Raw genomic sequence first — 16,132 nt, 5'->3', positions numbered from 1 at the left:
TAGTAGCAGTCACAGAAACAGGATGCCTAGAGAAACTCTGCCAAGTCAATCAAGGGTTACTTTAGCTCCAAACAAGAGCAGATCTGTTTGGAGCTAAATCTAATACCTTTGGGTTAATCGGCTACAGCAACTAACTCAGTTTTTTAGTATATATGGCACTCTTCCTCCCTGCCTCCTGCTCCCTATGATCCAATTAAGTGTGTTTTGGGAACAGGGTTATTATGTAGGCTGAAGAATCACCAACATGGAGGTGGAAGGGTGAGGGTAGACTTTCCTGGATATGAGAATGAGCAAGGAAGTACAATCTTCCTGTCAGATAGCTGTGTGTATTTGCAAAAGGATGTTACTACAGGAAGGCAGGAAATGAAACTATTGTCCCAGCCAGTTTGGTTACTAAATGCCAGCCAGCTACCCAGACCCACCCCTCTTTACAGTTTCATTTTTATACAGAAGTGGAATAGTGGTAGGATCCTGTCCAATACTCTTATATACACTCCTCTGATGAATTTATATGGTCTTGCAGGGCTGCATCTTGCAAAAACATATTTGATTTTCCACAGTAAAACAATTCTTCGGTTTTCAAGCAAGTTCTTTCACATTAGGATTTCCAGATAATTCAAATTAACTTTTCGGGCACATTATGCAGAGACGTAGCACTCCTGAGAAACCTATGATGCTGGGAAAGGTAGAAGGAAAGAGAAGAGGACAACCAGCAGCGAGATGGATGGACTTGATTACAGGGGCAGTGGGTGCATTGTTGGAAGACCTGAAGGTTGGGGACAGATTGTCCTGGACGAGGTCTATCTATGTAGGGCTAAAAGTTGTCATTGACTTGTGATGTGTAATGTAATCAATCAATCAATCAATCAATCACTCACAGACCACAGAATTTGCACACCACCGCTTTAGTACAATGCCATCTTAATTATTTTAGAGTCCTTCACTCTTGAAACCAATTATTTCCTTTCATCAATTTGGCCAGAAGTCCAAAAGTGCCACCCTCTATTTTGTTTTTCCAGATTCAAACCACCTGCTCCATCTCTAACTACAGTTTAAGTCAAACCTTGCAGAGCGTAAGAGCAACAGAGAGGGGTACCAAGCAGACAAGCAAGGAAACCAAAACTGTGACTGTTCCTGCTGGTGCCTGAAGGACAAGGGTCCTGGTAAGCAAGGAGCAGTTGGCAAAGTACTCAGCGTGGATTCTCACAAAGAAGGCATCTAGGGTGGGGCTGGACACAGGGCAATCCATAATTTCAGCCAATAGCCCAGTGCAAATGACAAGTTCACTATATATGCTGCAGAGGGAGAAAAATGGAACAGCTGTGAGGAACGGCAAAAATAAGAGATGCTCAACCAAAGCAGGAGCCCTTTGGCTTTCATGTGTAGAAAAGGCCTCTCTTTATTATTCCTTCTAATCAGCAAATCAGCCTTATGCATTCTTTTACAGTATTTGACTACAATTTCTATCACCCTCAACCTGGTGCATAATTGCAAACTGTAATGGATTAGCTAGGATAGTCGTAGTTGGGTCATCTGGCTGGAAAACCCTAACCCTAGGGAATCTTAATAGTCATCTGGAGGAGAAGCAGTTGTCTCTGCAGCAGGCTGGTGTGAAGGCATGGCACAGACCTCAAAGGGCACAGTTAACATGCTATCCTCCAGTCCTTGAGCCAGCAGAAAATTGTGCCAACATAAAATCTGTTGCTCTGAAAGCTGGGCCCTATTTTGTCACAGTAATGAGGCTAAGTGACTGATGCTGACCTTACTATTTTAATGTGGAACCAGTTAAGAAAAGTGGAGCATTTCTTTCCCCTCACCTGGTAGAGTTGGGGATTATAAATAGGTACATGGTATGAAGATTGCCTGAATGACAGGTTGCAAGCACTAAGGTGCTATTTCTTTTGAAAGAGGACTAAGCCTGTATCCAAACATAGCCCAGCAGACAGGACACAGGCATGGAGCCATGATGAAACAGGAAGAACCTCTTCTTGTCCCATTCATGGAACTGATTTGTCTTTGATGATGCCTGGCAAACTCATTTGGATGCACAATATTATCTGAAACTTCTGCACCGAACTATCCAGTCAGCAATTTGGAATAAGACCATTATTATTAAAGTGATCTGAGTCATATTTCCAAAGAACCAACCATTTCAGCGAGCCAACAAGCTGAACTTTCACAACATCTAAAGACCGTCGATTGAGGAATTCATATTTAACCATCATAAATCAGCTTTCTGAATTTGGCAGGAATGTTCATTTTTCATAAAAGAGGCTCTTCTCCAATGTCATATTAGATGTTATAAGAGTCAAAGCACCCTTTCTCTGTTTATATCTTTACTTAAATTGTACACTGACTTTTAAAAAGATTGTCTGGGTTCTTTTCCGTCTGAAAAAAGAACCAAAGATCTTTCAAAAGGAGAGGAAGAGAAGACGCACTCTGTGAGCACCACTACTCTACCAGGAACCAGACTTCAAAGATCTATACCTGCCAATCATTTTCCAGAGGCAACGAGTACCCTCAGCTGTAGTTGTGATGGTGGCATGAAACCTGGGCCAGCAGTACAAGGCTATCTGATCATTGTAGATTTCATCACAGGCAACGACTTGGTCTTCCTCTTCAAAAAATTCTGGTGGAGGAAGAGAAGATCAGTCTCAGAAAAAGGGAAATTGGCAAAAGGATAGGAATAAATGGTGAGAGCAGATGATTATATTTCTTAAAATGCATTTATTGGTAAAACTTACTTTAAGAAGTCTTACATTTTGAATTTATAAAATTCTTGCTTCTGATAATCAGCCAAGCAAAACATGAATGTTATAGCTAGATCAATGTGTTTTATCTGAGTGCTTTTACACATGACATTCAAAATGCCCTTGAACCTTTCTTGTATATTCAATCCAACATTGACACTATAGTTAAATTGGATACAAGAAAAAGAAATGTACTATAGAACCTATTTATATATCATATGTTGGCACAACTTATATCAGCCAACTCTCACAGTGCCCAAATACCATCTGGTTGCTATCAGATCTGGTAGTCTAACAATGGCCAGCTAAGATGTGCTGATAACTACCAATTTAACTATTGTAAAAAGGGTAAGATACATTTATAGTATATGAGTACTGTAGCTACTAGTCTGATGGCTATATACTGCATCTGAAATCAAAGGTTGTTGTAGACCAGTTGTTAAGAAATAAGTGTGGAAGAGGGCTATCAACCTCCTGTTTGTGAATGTGATTACATACTGAATAACACAGAATGCTGGACTTGTCTGATCTAGCATAGCGCTTGCTAAATTAGACAGAAACTATATTTCTGAGAAACCTAATAATAGGTCATGGAAACAACAGATTTTTTTTCCCTGTTGTATCTGGAACTGAGAAACAGAAAATAGCCACTGATATCCTTTCTTATGAAATCTATCTAATATCTTTTAAAATCTAAGCCTCCAGAAAACACTACACATCTTGTTGCAAGGAGCAACATATTACCGAAGGAACACTTTTTGCCTTTCCTGACAAAAGTAGGATTTCTATATACTTTATCTACATCATAATTCTATGATGCAATAAGCTTGTGCCAAATCTGTTTTTCTAGAATTATTAAGCTGAGCAAAGGGAAGGCATGATCAGAAATGATACCAAGAATCACGCCAGGATCCCATACAAAGAAATGATTCTCCCCCTGTGATTTTCTTCTGCTTCCTTGAACACTTAGGCAGAATTCGGAGGAGACGTCTTGAATATTTCTCATTCTAATTAAACCACATGTAAATTATGCATAGAGTCTGAAAATGTGCTATGGGTAGTTAGTGTCAGATGCGAATATTCCCAGTATAGCAGAAGAGGCAGATATAGATAAGATGGTAGTTAAGCAAATCATTTTAGAATACAAGTCTCATTAAGTCAGAAGCCAGTAACTAATAAAGACAAAAGCTCCAAAATAAGGTTTCTTATTATGCAATATTAGATAGAGATGGAGTGGGAATAGGACATTACACTCACCTTCTTCATCCAGGTATAGATAGGAGACTAGAAGAGGAAGACAAATAAATGTTTAGGAATCACAGAGGGACTTGTAACAAGGATATGGCCGATCTAGAGCTCCTGTAGCTTCACTTTTATTTCTCAGGATGTTGTGAACTCAGCTCAAGATTAAAAACTTAAAGAAAATATTAACAAATTAAAAGCTTGCTTAATCATAGCTTGGGGCTAAATCACTATGGCCAACTTTATGTATCTTAACCCATAAATGAAGGATATACAACCTTTGGCAATTTTAGGACATGTTGTGGACATTATGGCAAAAGGGATGCTGGGCCTTGCCTATATTTACCAGGTGACTGTCATGATGTATGATTTATTGAGCCACAAAATATTCACTTACCAGAATGCAGATGGATGAGTTTGCTCCCTGCTCAACCACTCAGGGGATGTTCTCCCCACTCCAATACAGTATTTTGTTTTTCTGGGCACATCAGTACCCTTTCAAACAAAATACGGAGCTGCAGCTCTTACTATATTTATTTTCCAAAAACTACCATGGAGATTATATCAGGCATACAAACATTCTTGGAAAAAAGATGTTGCTGAGACAGGTTAAGCAGAGGGCCAAGTAGATACCAAAGGAGAGGGCTGTGGATACAGCAGTCCCATGGCCACCTCTCCCAGTATTCAGGTTAATGGCAAAAGCCCATTGTGTCTTTAACTGTTCCTCACAGTATTTTAATGACTGATTAAGGCACTTCTGTTTCAGGATTCAGATCCAGTTTTTAAGCAGCACCAGATTTATTTTGCAATATAGTTGATCCAACAATGTTTGTTTTTGTTTGTTTGTTTTAAAGAAGCAGTAGCTCACCATTACAGACAACTCTTGCCTTATCCTTCCTCCTCAGGAACCAGAGAAAGGTAGCAGGGCAATTTCAGTTTCATCAGCACCATGAGTGGGTGTGCAACATGCCAGATGGCTGGTTCCTTTTCTTCCCCTTTCCTGCCCTCATGGAGTACAAGTAAGAGGATTATTGTTGCTAAAGAACTTGTGGCAACTCAGAGATAGGGGAGTGATTTTCCTCCCTCATTCTCAGTACAGGTAGCCCTTGTTTAGTGACAATTGGGACCAGCAACTCGGTCATTAAGCGAAGCAGTCACTAAGCGAAACCGCAACTGTGCTTATGATCTTCCTTCAGCTTTCCTTTGCTTTTCAGACCTGTGAAGGTCATAAAAGTGAGGATTGGTCATAAAGTTATTTTTTCATCACTGTCATAACTACAGATGGTCACTAAATGAGGCAGTCGCTAAATGAGGACTATCTGTACTTCAAGCTGACAGGACAAGCATAGATTGCCTTCAAACTGTTTCTGAAGCCACTTCCACAAGTCTGCTTGCTGTACTCCCCCTGTTGTCATAATAATCTTCATGCTGCCTAGCAACGGACCCAACCATCCCCTTCTGGCACTGGCCATGGCTCCTGGCATGGTCAATATGGGGAGCACAAAAACAAAAAGGCACTTGGTGGGCTGCCCCCACATCTATCACTCTATCATTGTTACCTTTTTGCAGTGAGGGAAGAAAATACAACCTAACCAGCCACTGTTAAGGAAGTGGAATGCTGCTCCTCTGAGGAAGAATCTTAAAGCCGCCCAGAGTCACCCGTTGGGGGGAGATGGGCGGCATACACATACATACAAATGGTGGAATCCAGCATACAGTAAGAATTCCTGCCCATGGACAGCCACTCTGTCTGGCAGCTCCAGAGGAAGTGAAGTGAAATAATTCACGTGCAAAATTAGTTAGCCTATCAAAATGGCCAGGAGCCCCAATTTATCTAATGGACATGCAAGAGAGGGACCAAATCCCCAGCATGTCACAGATCACTTAAATAGTGATGAGAAGGTGGGCAGATATTGGCCAAGGGCCAAGTTCAAAACCAGCAAATGAGAAAAGCATAGCAAAGATGGTCCTTGCACTTTTTAAAATGAAAGACATTCTAGCCAATTTCCTGAATTTTCCAGGACAAGAGTGAGGTTTGAAAATATAGTAGAATGCAGTAGACCTCAGTTTTGTATGAAATTAGCGCTCCTCATCTTGATTGAAATACATGTTTCTCCAGTTTCTGTCACCAGACTCTAAGGCTTCTTGCATTTTGACTGGTTTATCTTGTACTCATGTCGACTCCTAAGTCCTGCAAACTGGCATCTGTGATTATTATCACCAGTTTACCAAAGACTGGTTTACCTTATCTTCTGCTGATGACTCCCTGGTTTCTGTGACTGAGATGGCTTTTGTCTGTGGCTTGGCTTATCTTGGTTAATATTTTCCTGTACAGTAAATATTTACAGCTGTGTTTTCCCTTGTTCACAAAGCCTAGAATCTTGACTACTAGCTTTGACTCTGAATATCAGACTAGCACGTTAACTACTTCTTATGTACATCATGGTGACCATGCAAATTAAACTTTACATGGCTTTTAGTCAAGCTTGGAGCAGGACCTTAACAGCCTGGAGCAGGATACTGTGTGAAGAATTTGGAAAAATGTAGAGAAGGGGAAAGGAGAACAGGATAGTATTTGTGTTCTGCAAAAGACTGTCTTCCTTGTTTCTAGAAAACAAGCACATATTTTGCTTACCTTCATCATCAAGGTCACTGTAGATCTGCCCCATACATCCTGGAGAAAAGGAGAAGAGGTTCTTGCATGACTATTACGGGACCTTCATCAACTTGCCCTTCAGTGTCTGAGCCTGTTGCACACCCTGATATGGATATCCTTCCTTCTTATGTTTGCTCTTCAGAATTAAAATTTAATTACAATAATCTGGGGAGATCTTTAAGGGATCTATTGGCTTCACTGCAACCATCAAACCGTTTCCTGATTTGGAATTTCTTTTCCTCTTCTATTGCTCTCTCTATACAGCAGATGAAATAACATGACTCAGTGGAAAGTGGGAAAGATATAGAACAACCTATTGTCACTATTTTACAAAAACATGTGATCAAAGAATCAAATTAATGTCTATTATATAACCTTAGAAGGTTGAGAACAAGTTCCTGTAAGATCACAATTTAGGTTAGCTTCTTTAAAATACTTTCTTAGCTCTCACAGCAAGATGACTTATGGCAACTTGTATTGTAGAGAAGATCTCTAAGCTGCTAATCCTTCTCTCTCCTGGCAATAAATATCTATCTTTCACTTGAACAGTTGCAGACCTCCCTTGGGCTTAGACACTACACCTATTCTTTTACTTACACCTCCTATATCCTTTTACTCTCAGTCACCCTTTCTAGAGGAGGGCTGCTTTTTTGGAGGAGGTACTCAAGAGAACCATTCTTTGAGTAGCAGTTATTATCATGGAGACCTTTTCTAAAGCTCTTGATTTTCAGGCTGTGGCTCCTCCGGGCACACTGGAAGGTGTGAGAGAGGAAACAGTTTGGCAGTAAGAAAACAAAAGTCTAGCAGGAGCACTTCATTCTGGTCTCCACCAATCCAATGTTTTAATTGTGCCTATCTGGTTTATATCTGTACAACAGCTAGAAAGAGAAGGAAGGTTCACTTGTTCCACTTTGTTTTCATTTCTCTGAAACTAATTCTAGTTACAAGAAGAAGCTTGTTTGTCCTCCTCTCTGTCCCACCTGTGACCCCAAGCATTAAATCCCTGGTCCCTTCAGTTATCTTGGAAGCAGAGGGCCTCTGTCGGGTGTCTACAGTGAACAAGGTTGTCAAAGGTACTATTAAATCATGGAACTGAACCCAAGAATAGGAAAACAGAGTAGCTGTACTGACTTCACACATTCACATGAGAGAAAGGCTTAGTGAAGAAAACAAATGTATAGTAATGGGTTGCAACTGACCAGTGTTTAAAGAGCCACTCCATTCCCTGAGGATTGTTTGTTGTGCTTATTGTGCTAGAATCAAAGCTAATTATTTTGTGGATTTCTAAGTACATAATTTGAATTGTGTGTGCCGTTCCAAGGCAAAGGGAACAAAGCGGCTTTTAAGGGATCACAAATATAATGGTCATGATAAAACTTTTTTTTCCTGTACACACACATTTCTTATTGTTGTCGTTGATTAATAATAATAATGCTAGAAACATTCAGAGAGTTTGTCAAAAATACTGTGACATTAAGAGAATATATATATATATATATATATATATATATATATATATATGTACCACTCTTAAGTATTTGCAGACTTTCTGTCATTTCAATTTATTTATTTATTTATTTATTTATTGGATTTTTTTCCCCTGCCTGTCTCCCCCACAATAGGGGACTCTGGGCGACTTAAAAAACATAAACTATAAATATATCTAAAACATATAAAACATCCAAAATGTAAAACAGTACTAAAAAAGGAAGATCCAATTAAAAGTATACATCTACACCCACACCCATATATTCATCACCTCAACCCACAATTAACCAAGCAGTTGTTTAGATTCCATAGACCACTTAAGTATTTTCCTGATACAGATTAAATGGCTTTTCAGACAATGAAGCCAAGAATTTCCTCTTCCTTCCCTTTGTGCTATACACCCTGTAGTCCATCTCCTTGCCAGGTTCTTGCAAGATATTTCATCTCCACATAATTATCAGGGGATGGAACAGTTTCTAAATATTGGTCAAAGTAATTTCACCTGGGGGGGGGGGCGGGAATGCTCACCTCTGTAGAAAAGCAAAACCAGGATGGAATTCAGGAGACAAAGCCAGGGAATACAAGACATTCTCATCACCAGGCCAGGGGGAAAAAATCACATTTTTGTCTCCCTTGTCATATAAGCATCTAATGCCCCTATTGCCCCTATGTTATGTTTGGGCACTTGGCAGTGCTTCAACCAATGGGAGACAATTTCACACTCTTCAATTTAGGTCTAATGAAATCAGGACCAAGACTATTTTACATGTGTTAAAATTAGAATGTGTCACTATTCCTCAAAATGAAATAAATAGAAAACAATACAGATCTCCTATAGTTTGCCAAAGGAGTAGTTTCTTACTGCTAATTCCTTATGTGTACTGGCTGGAATAAACTCTGAATTATACATGTTCAGAGATTGATAAATTCCATACTGCCATCATTTCCAGTTCCCATGCATAAAAAGCAGTTGGAAAACAATCCACGATCACCTTCAAACTTGCTAACCTCAAAACGTCAAGAACAAGGAGCAAAAATCATGACTCCAGTCAGAGATGCATAGATCCAGCTGTAAAAACATCCATTCACTGCCATGCCATGCACAAAAAAAGGGAAAGTGTACCACTTGAACTGAAGATGTTACCTAGCCGGATAACAAAACGTTTACAAGAAAACAACCAAGCTCAGAGAACCCCAAGGACTCCACACTGAACTCATTTATCCACATCCCCATCTGTACATTGTGATGTGTGCATTTGTCTGGTTGCGTGCTGAGGAATCCCAGGAGAGCTGAAAAGACATCAAACCACCTGAAAAGGTCTGAAGCCCAGAGAGTAAGAGGCAAAATGAGATAGGAATTCCTGTGACTAGGGAAACAGGCTGTTGACAAATTCCACAAAGTTGTAGCACTTCAAAGAAAAGACTGGTTCCACTATGGTTTCAAACACGGGGCATTCAGCCAGCTCAGCCACCACTATAGAATCCCAAAGGTCCAGCACTCCTTTTGAGGTAGGACCGAGTCCTCATATAGAAATTGTCTTCTTTTTCACATGTTCCAGGATGAGCCAAGCACTTTAGTGTCAGTTCCAAGCAGAGCTATAGAGAGAATTCATGGGCCTCATAGACAGGAGACATTTATAATTGTTATATTGTACCTTTCCTCCAGGAGCTCAGTGTTAACTATTCACACTTCTACTTGTGTAGTTGTCCTCTTCTCCCCTCCCCCTAAGCACACATCCCAATTCTGCTGACAGCATATGAGGAGTAGGGGGGATAAAATGCAAAGGAGGGTGGATTATATGGACAGTTATACCATTTGATCCAATCCATGATTTCCCAACAGTGAAAAAAATTATTGTGATCCCAATACAAGACAATCCATATTGTATTCACTAAATCAGAAGTGGCTTTAGACTGATCATTTATTTGCCTTTTATACCATAGGAACTTCTACAGAAGTCTGTTTTAAAACTATTTTTGTTGGCTATTTAACATACTAAGACTTTGTTCTCTAGCTCTGAAACCAAAAACATCTTGAAAATGGCTTAATAGTGCCATTCTCAGATATGCTAAATCAATCATGAAAAATACATATCTTTGATGTCAGTAAGATAAGGCCAATCCTACTAAAAGTATGCATGCAAGGTGGACTACATGATTTCCTTGCATTCCCATTAAAGCTAGAGAAACTCAACTTCAATCAAATTTCCTTGACTGCTTTCTAGACAAATCTCAACATGCTGGATTCCAAACCAAAGAAAATTGTAGTTTCCACATCTAAAGTGTTTCAAAACAGTTTTCTAGCTGGAATTTGCTGGATCTGAGGTTTTGTTTATCTAAAACAATAAAAGCTGCTGCTGTTCTTATGAAAGGCGGGTTTTGCAATAGAATAAATTGGTAATGGGGTATAGGTTGTCTTTCATAAATGGTTCTTCTTTACCTCATTAGAAATAAAATTGTGTTCTCTAATACTTTAGGAGGGAAATGGAGGGTTGATATATACCATATCTACTGTAGAAACCATATCTCCTAATTTAAAATAAACATTGTCAGTGTTGCAGCTATCCAGTCTGTGCTGAGAAACGGGCCCTCCGAATGTGCTCAATGGCTCTCTTGATGATTCCATATTATGGGAAGGAGCATTGCTACAGAGGAGAAGTTCTAAAGCAGTGCGACAGAGTTTCCAAATTAGTCTTCAGCCAGTTACAATTTTTGGAAATACAGCAAACCATATTACTAAAACCTAGGTGGATTTTTATTTTTGTCCCTTTCTGGGAAAAAAAGAAAAAAACAACATAAAACCACTGTACTGCTTTACAGGACCAGCATACCCTTCCTTACTGTTCCACTCTGAAAAGTTTCCTACCTCTCTCTCCCCACTAGTCATCCATAGTTCTTAAAATTGTTTGATTAAGTTTAATTACTCAGTCAGATTACCAGCTCATTTAGATGTTGGTAACTTGTAACCAACTTATGAAAAAGGATTATAGGTGGTTTCTTTTTAGGGCTTTTAAAACACAGCAAGATTTTTTCTAATACAAAGAGAGGGGTGTGGGCTGTACTGAAAAGATAACAAAAGAGAGAGCGGGAATCCCAAGTGCCAATAAGAAAGTTTTTATATGTTTTGGAAAATGTATTCCTTTTCCAAGGATACTATGAAAACAGATACAATACAAAAAAGGACACTAGAATGAGCCACAACACACGCACACACTTCTAAAACTGGGCAATTCTTCGTGGGTATATTCAAAATAATTCAGAAAAGTCCAAACCAAAATAGTCTCAAATTATATACAAGCAGCAGACAAATTATTTATAGAAAAGATTAAACACTAGTGACATGGAGAATAATGTTGCTGCCATAATGGGCATAAGAATAATTATCAACAAGAAACGTAAACATTCTTTAATCACGTAGTGTATGTTTACCTCTATTGCGAATGAAAATAAAAACAAAAAGGACTCCAACAAAGACAAAATAAGGGACAGAATCGTTTCACCTTCTGGAATGTCTGGGAATTGGTGTGCTCTGCAAAAACTGACTGAAATTGAAGGCAGATGTGGTTATTTGCAGCGCAGAAGAGTCTTGTGGGCTGTAAGACTTCTCTGTTTGTTTCCTTGTTAATGAGTTCATCAGCTATAAAACTTTAGTCAAGACTTCTCTAAACAGTGTAAAAAAGCAACAGCTGAAGTCAATGCAATAATCATAAATATACAACAACCAATATACCATATATAATTACAACACAATTATAATTAATATAACTTAAATGAAACCGTGAACACTGTTTTAAATAAAAGCCTACATATTGGGACAGAGTTTCTAGAACATGATGAGAAACAGTGTGGTAATCTCTTTCTTCCGCTGTGTCCCCTTGGCATTGACTTCAGCTCGTTCCCTGCTGGAGAACGAGGGTTGTCAGAATTTAAGTGGTCCTTAGCAATTCTGCTTTTAAGTAGTGGCATCCCCTTTAAACTAGTAGCAACCCACGGCAGTTTCGACATGTGTAAAATCAGACATGCTTCACCAACTGTTTTGTTGGCAACATGGTCAGGTGACACGGGGTGGGACGGTCAGCCCATTTACTGCACACTTCACACGGCTGCAGGCACGTCTCCTCCCCCAGATTTAAGGCACTCTTAAATCTGCCATTTTTTGTTCTTTTTTCCTGCAGTTTCCCAAACAGATAATTGGTGGGTGGCAGAGCTAGAGAGGCAGTTCTCTCAGAAGAGCATCCTTACTTAAGCAGCAGATTTAGCACTCTTCTGTAAGAAGAGGACTAAGTCCACAGTCAAAAATAGGGGCAGTTGAGCTCTCTCTGGGCTCCAAAGCAAATCTCGTACTGTACTTGGGCTGCAAAAATAATCACCAGATGCCACCAATGAGTTTTCTCTATCTTTCCTGTCCTCTAGTGGTCATCTAGGTGTGTGCAGTCCAGATATGGGATGACTGTTCTCTCTTCCCTTATTACTTCACAATCAGAAAGGAGGAAGGAACAGGAGGGCAGCAGTCAGCTGGAACCTCCAGGGCAATGTTTCTCAGCCTTGGCAACTTTAAGCTGTATGGACTTCAGCTCCCAGATGCTTGGCTGGGGAATTCTGGGAGTTGAAGTCCATACAGCTTAAAGTTGCCAAGGTTGAGAAATACTGCTCCAGAGCCGCTGAGGGCTCCAGTTCCAGTGCATGCTATTACTGCTGAGGGCACAGCTCACTCAGAAGCAGCAGTGAAGGAGAAAGAAGCTAGTGGTAGCAATGCTCCCTCCCTCCCTCATTCCACTGACGCCCAGCATTTATGCAACCATGTCTGAACTTCAAAAATCTGGGTGAACACTAGGCCTTGCAGTACAGATAAAGAAAACTGTAACTGTTTGTTGCTATCTGATAGCCTCACATTGCATTTGGGATTGTTGAAGACTTAGTGTAAGGAGTGGGTTATGGGGGGTGCCTGGAAGTGTTCCCTGCCCCTGTGGGCCCCAAGACATTGGCCTTCCCTGCCTTCACAATATTTATGCTCCTGGTCAAAGGCTGTAAATTTAGTGGTCCTTCAGAATAGTTGTAAACCCATGGATATAAAAAACTGGCTAAACACATGATCTCTGCTTTACCTAGATGTACCACATCAAGGCTGCAAAAATCCAGATGACCACTAGATGACAGCAAAGAGAGTTATACAATTCTAATTCTTTTCTCCCATCTACTTAGGCTTTCACCTATTCTCTCTCTTTTCTCTCCCTACCCACAAAAATGATAAAAACTATACTAACTGTTCCAAAATTCCAAGAACTTTTCTGCAAGGCCCCTTTAATCATCCCCTGTGTTACAAAGAAAATGTCCCACTAAGTATTACACAGAAGATCTGATTTCTTTTGATATAGTAATCTGGAATCAAGTGAAGACTTCTTGGCAATCCTGCAATGCAGAGTAAAATTGTGAACGGGAACGGGGGATTAAAAAAAACAAACAGAACTAGGAAGCAGCAATTGAGTCTTGTTTTGCTCAGTCATCCAGGAATTATGGTCACGTTTAGTCAAATGGGTGAGTCTCAATTGCTCCTTCAAAGTTTTGATTGTTTTAAAAATATTAAAATTATGTCAACAGGCAATACCAATCCAAAGTATATAAGCAAAGAAGTGGCAGGCTCATCTTCCTAGTCTTAAAAATTCACAGCATTTGTGACTGAAGCTATGAAATAGAGACAATGAAGCATAATCACGCTGTTTACTGGAAGCACTAATAATGATGCTAAAGTAATGCTAATTACTGTGGACACATAAGCATCATTGAAGGAGACACCGATGTTTGGAAAAACGGATGGCAATTGAAAATGAGGCCAAAAGAAAGCAAGGTGGCTGGACATTATCACAGATGAAACAGAACTTGAGAGAAGCAATTACTGGCAGACAATCCGGACAAAATGAACTGAACAAGGTCACCAAAATTTGGAAAACCTGAAGCCTGATTTGATGACAATCTGTAAATAAAAATGAATAAACCTGACACCATATTTTATTTGGGTGTAGTAATTTAGCAAGACTAATAATTGCAGATACTGGAGCTGAAATATCTTTTCAAATGAGCTGAGGGTCAGAATTTAGTTGACCAAACAATAGGAGGAGATGGCTGGTGTGGGTCTTCCGGGCTGTGTGCTCCTGTCTGTGCTCCTGCACTCTGAAGATGCCGGTCACAGGTGCTGGCGAAACATTAGGAAACAAAACTTCAAGAACACGGCCACACAGCCCAGAAGACCCACACCAGCCATCGTATGCTGGCCGTGAAAGCCTTCGACAATACAATAGGAGGAGAGCTGCAGTAGTCTACAGTAGTCCAAAATCAGAGGGAATTTGGGGAAAACAGGGTGTTATACAGATGTATAATGGGTTTTTAGCAATTACAATTGTTATCTGATAAGTATTTGTAATCTGTCTCATCTGTAATCTATTATCAGTGTAACTACTTTGTCTTCTCTTCTCCTCCACCTCATCTCAAGTTAAATCCTACATCAGTTTAGCCCCTCCATGGATCTGATGAAGTGAGCTGTAGCTCACAAAATCTGATGCCTTTTAATAAAAATTGTTAGTCTGAAAAGGCACTACTAGATTCCTGGTTGAAGGACTTGTCTGTAGATCACAATAAATTACGGTGCATGGGCATTTAGCAGAGGCAAAAAAAAAAGGCAGGGGGGAAGAAACTGTAAATCTATTCACATCTGGAAAAAAATCCAAGGGCAGAACTTCCTCCTGATTTAGAGTGGTGAGGAATAAAGGCTGAAAATAAGATACAACCCTTTTCCTCAGGACAACATCCTGATTCAATCCATTCCAAAAGAAAAAGCAAAAACATTCCCACCATTCTCAACAGGCATGCTCAGAGTCCCAAAATATTCAGAGTACATTGTCTGCTTTCAGACTCCACCCCATCCCTACAGCACTGCCATGATTGGTCAGTGTTCCTGCAGATATTGATGTTCAGAGCAGGGAGGAAAACACAGCCAGAAAAATCCACCAATACCTTTACTTAAACAGACTTGCAAATAATAATTCAAGGCGCTACCATTCATCAACAAACTAGAAGGGAGGCAACTGAAGTAAGATAGGAGACAGCAATAGGGACAATCTGATTGATTGATGGATTGATTGATTACATGCCATCAAGGTGTTTTTGACTCTTAGCAACCACATAGACCATACAGATTTTCTCAATGACAATCTGTCCCTAAGCTGGTCTTTTGGGTCTTCCAATGGTGTACCCATCACTGCTGTAACTGAATCCATCCATCTTGCTACTGGTTGTCCTCTCCTTCTCTTTCCTTCTTCTATCTTTCCCAGCATTACAGCCTTCTCCAGAGAGCTAGGTCTTCACATAATGTATCTGAAGTAGGACAATTTGAGCCTGATCATTTGTGCCTCAAGTGAGAATTCTGGGTTGACTTGTTTGATGATCCATCGGTTTGTATCCTTGTCTGTCCATGAAATTCTCAGGAGTCTTCCCCAACACCAAAGTACAACAGCGTCAATACTCTTCCTATTTTGCTTCTTCAAAGTCCAACATTTACTTCCATTGAGTGTCACAGCGAATATCATGATTTGCGTGATTCTGGTCTTAATTGACATAGACACATCATGGCATTTGAATATCTTTTCCAAAGACTTCAGTGGCTGCTCTACCATGTGCTAGTCGGTGGCGTATTTTTTGACTGCTTCTTCCTTAACTATTGATGGTTGATCCTAAAAGGCAGAAGCTATCCACCACTTCAATATCTTCATTGTCAATTCTAAGGCTGATTGTTCTACCTGTTGTCATTAGTTTGGTCTTCTTTAGATTCATCTTTAGTCCCATTTTCCATTGCGCTCCTTGACTTTTATTACTAGAGCTTGCAGATCATTTTATTTTTTGGCTATCAGAGTAGTATCATCAGCACAGCTGATTTATGCTGGTACAGTTTATGCTGGTACAGTATTCTGATGACTTGAGAATGTGTGAAGGGTGCATTAACTGG

At 39.9% G+C, this 16,132-nt stretch overlaps 1 protein-coding gene across 1 annotated transcript; it reads right to left on the bottom strand.

Moving 5' to 3' along the window:
- On the bottom strand, positions 1-6,661 carry LOC103049763 (receptor activity-modifying protein 1-like). Its single transcript, XM_088143276.1, has 4 exons — positions 6,628-6,661; positions 4,008-4,034; positions 2,488-2,641; positions 1-1,295 (listed from the first exon to the last, which is right to left on the bottom strand). The coding sequence occupies exons 1-4, from the start codon at positions 6,659-6,661 to the stop codon at positions 1,058-1,060; spliced, it is 453 nt and encodes a 150-aa protein (XP_087999402.1). The 3' UTR covers positions 1-1,057.
- Between the last annotated feature and the right edge of the window lie 9,471 nt (positions 6,662-16,132).

Source organism: Python bivittatus, unplaced genomic scaffold, assembly GCF_059951505.1.
Source record: "Python bivittatus isolate LINGU-HERP-01145 unplaced genomic scaffold, Pbiv_v1 ctg000410_np1212, whole genome shotgun sequence".
Classification (NCBI taxonomy): Eukaryota; Metazoa; Chordata; class Lepidosauria; order Squamata; family Pythonidae; genus Python; species Python bivittatus.
Note: the sequence above shows the minus strand (reverse complement) of the source record. Positions and strands in the feature narration are given on the sequence as shown.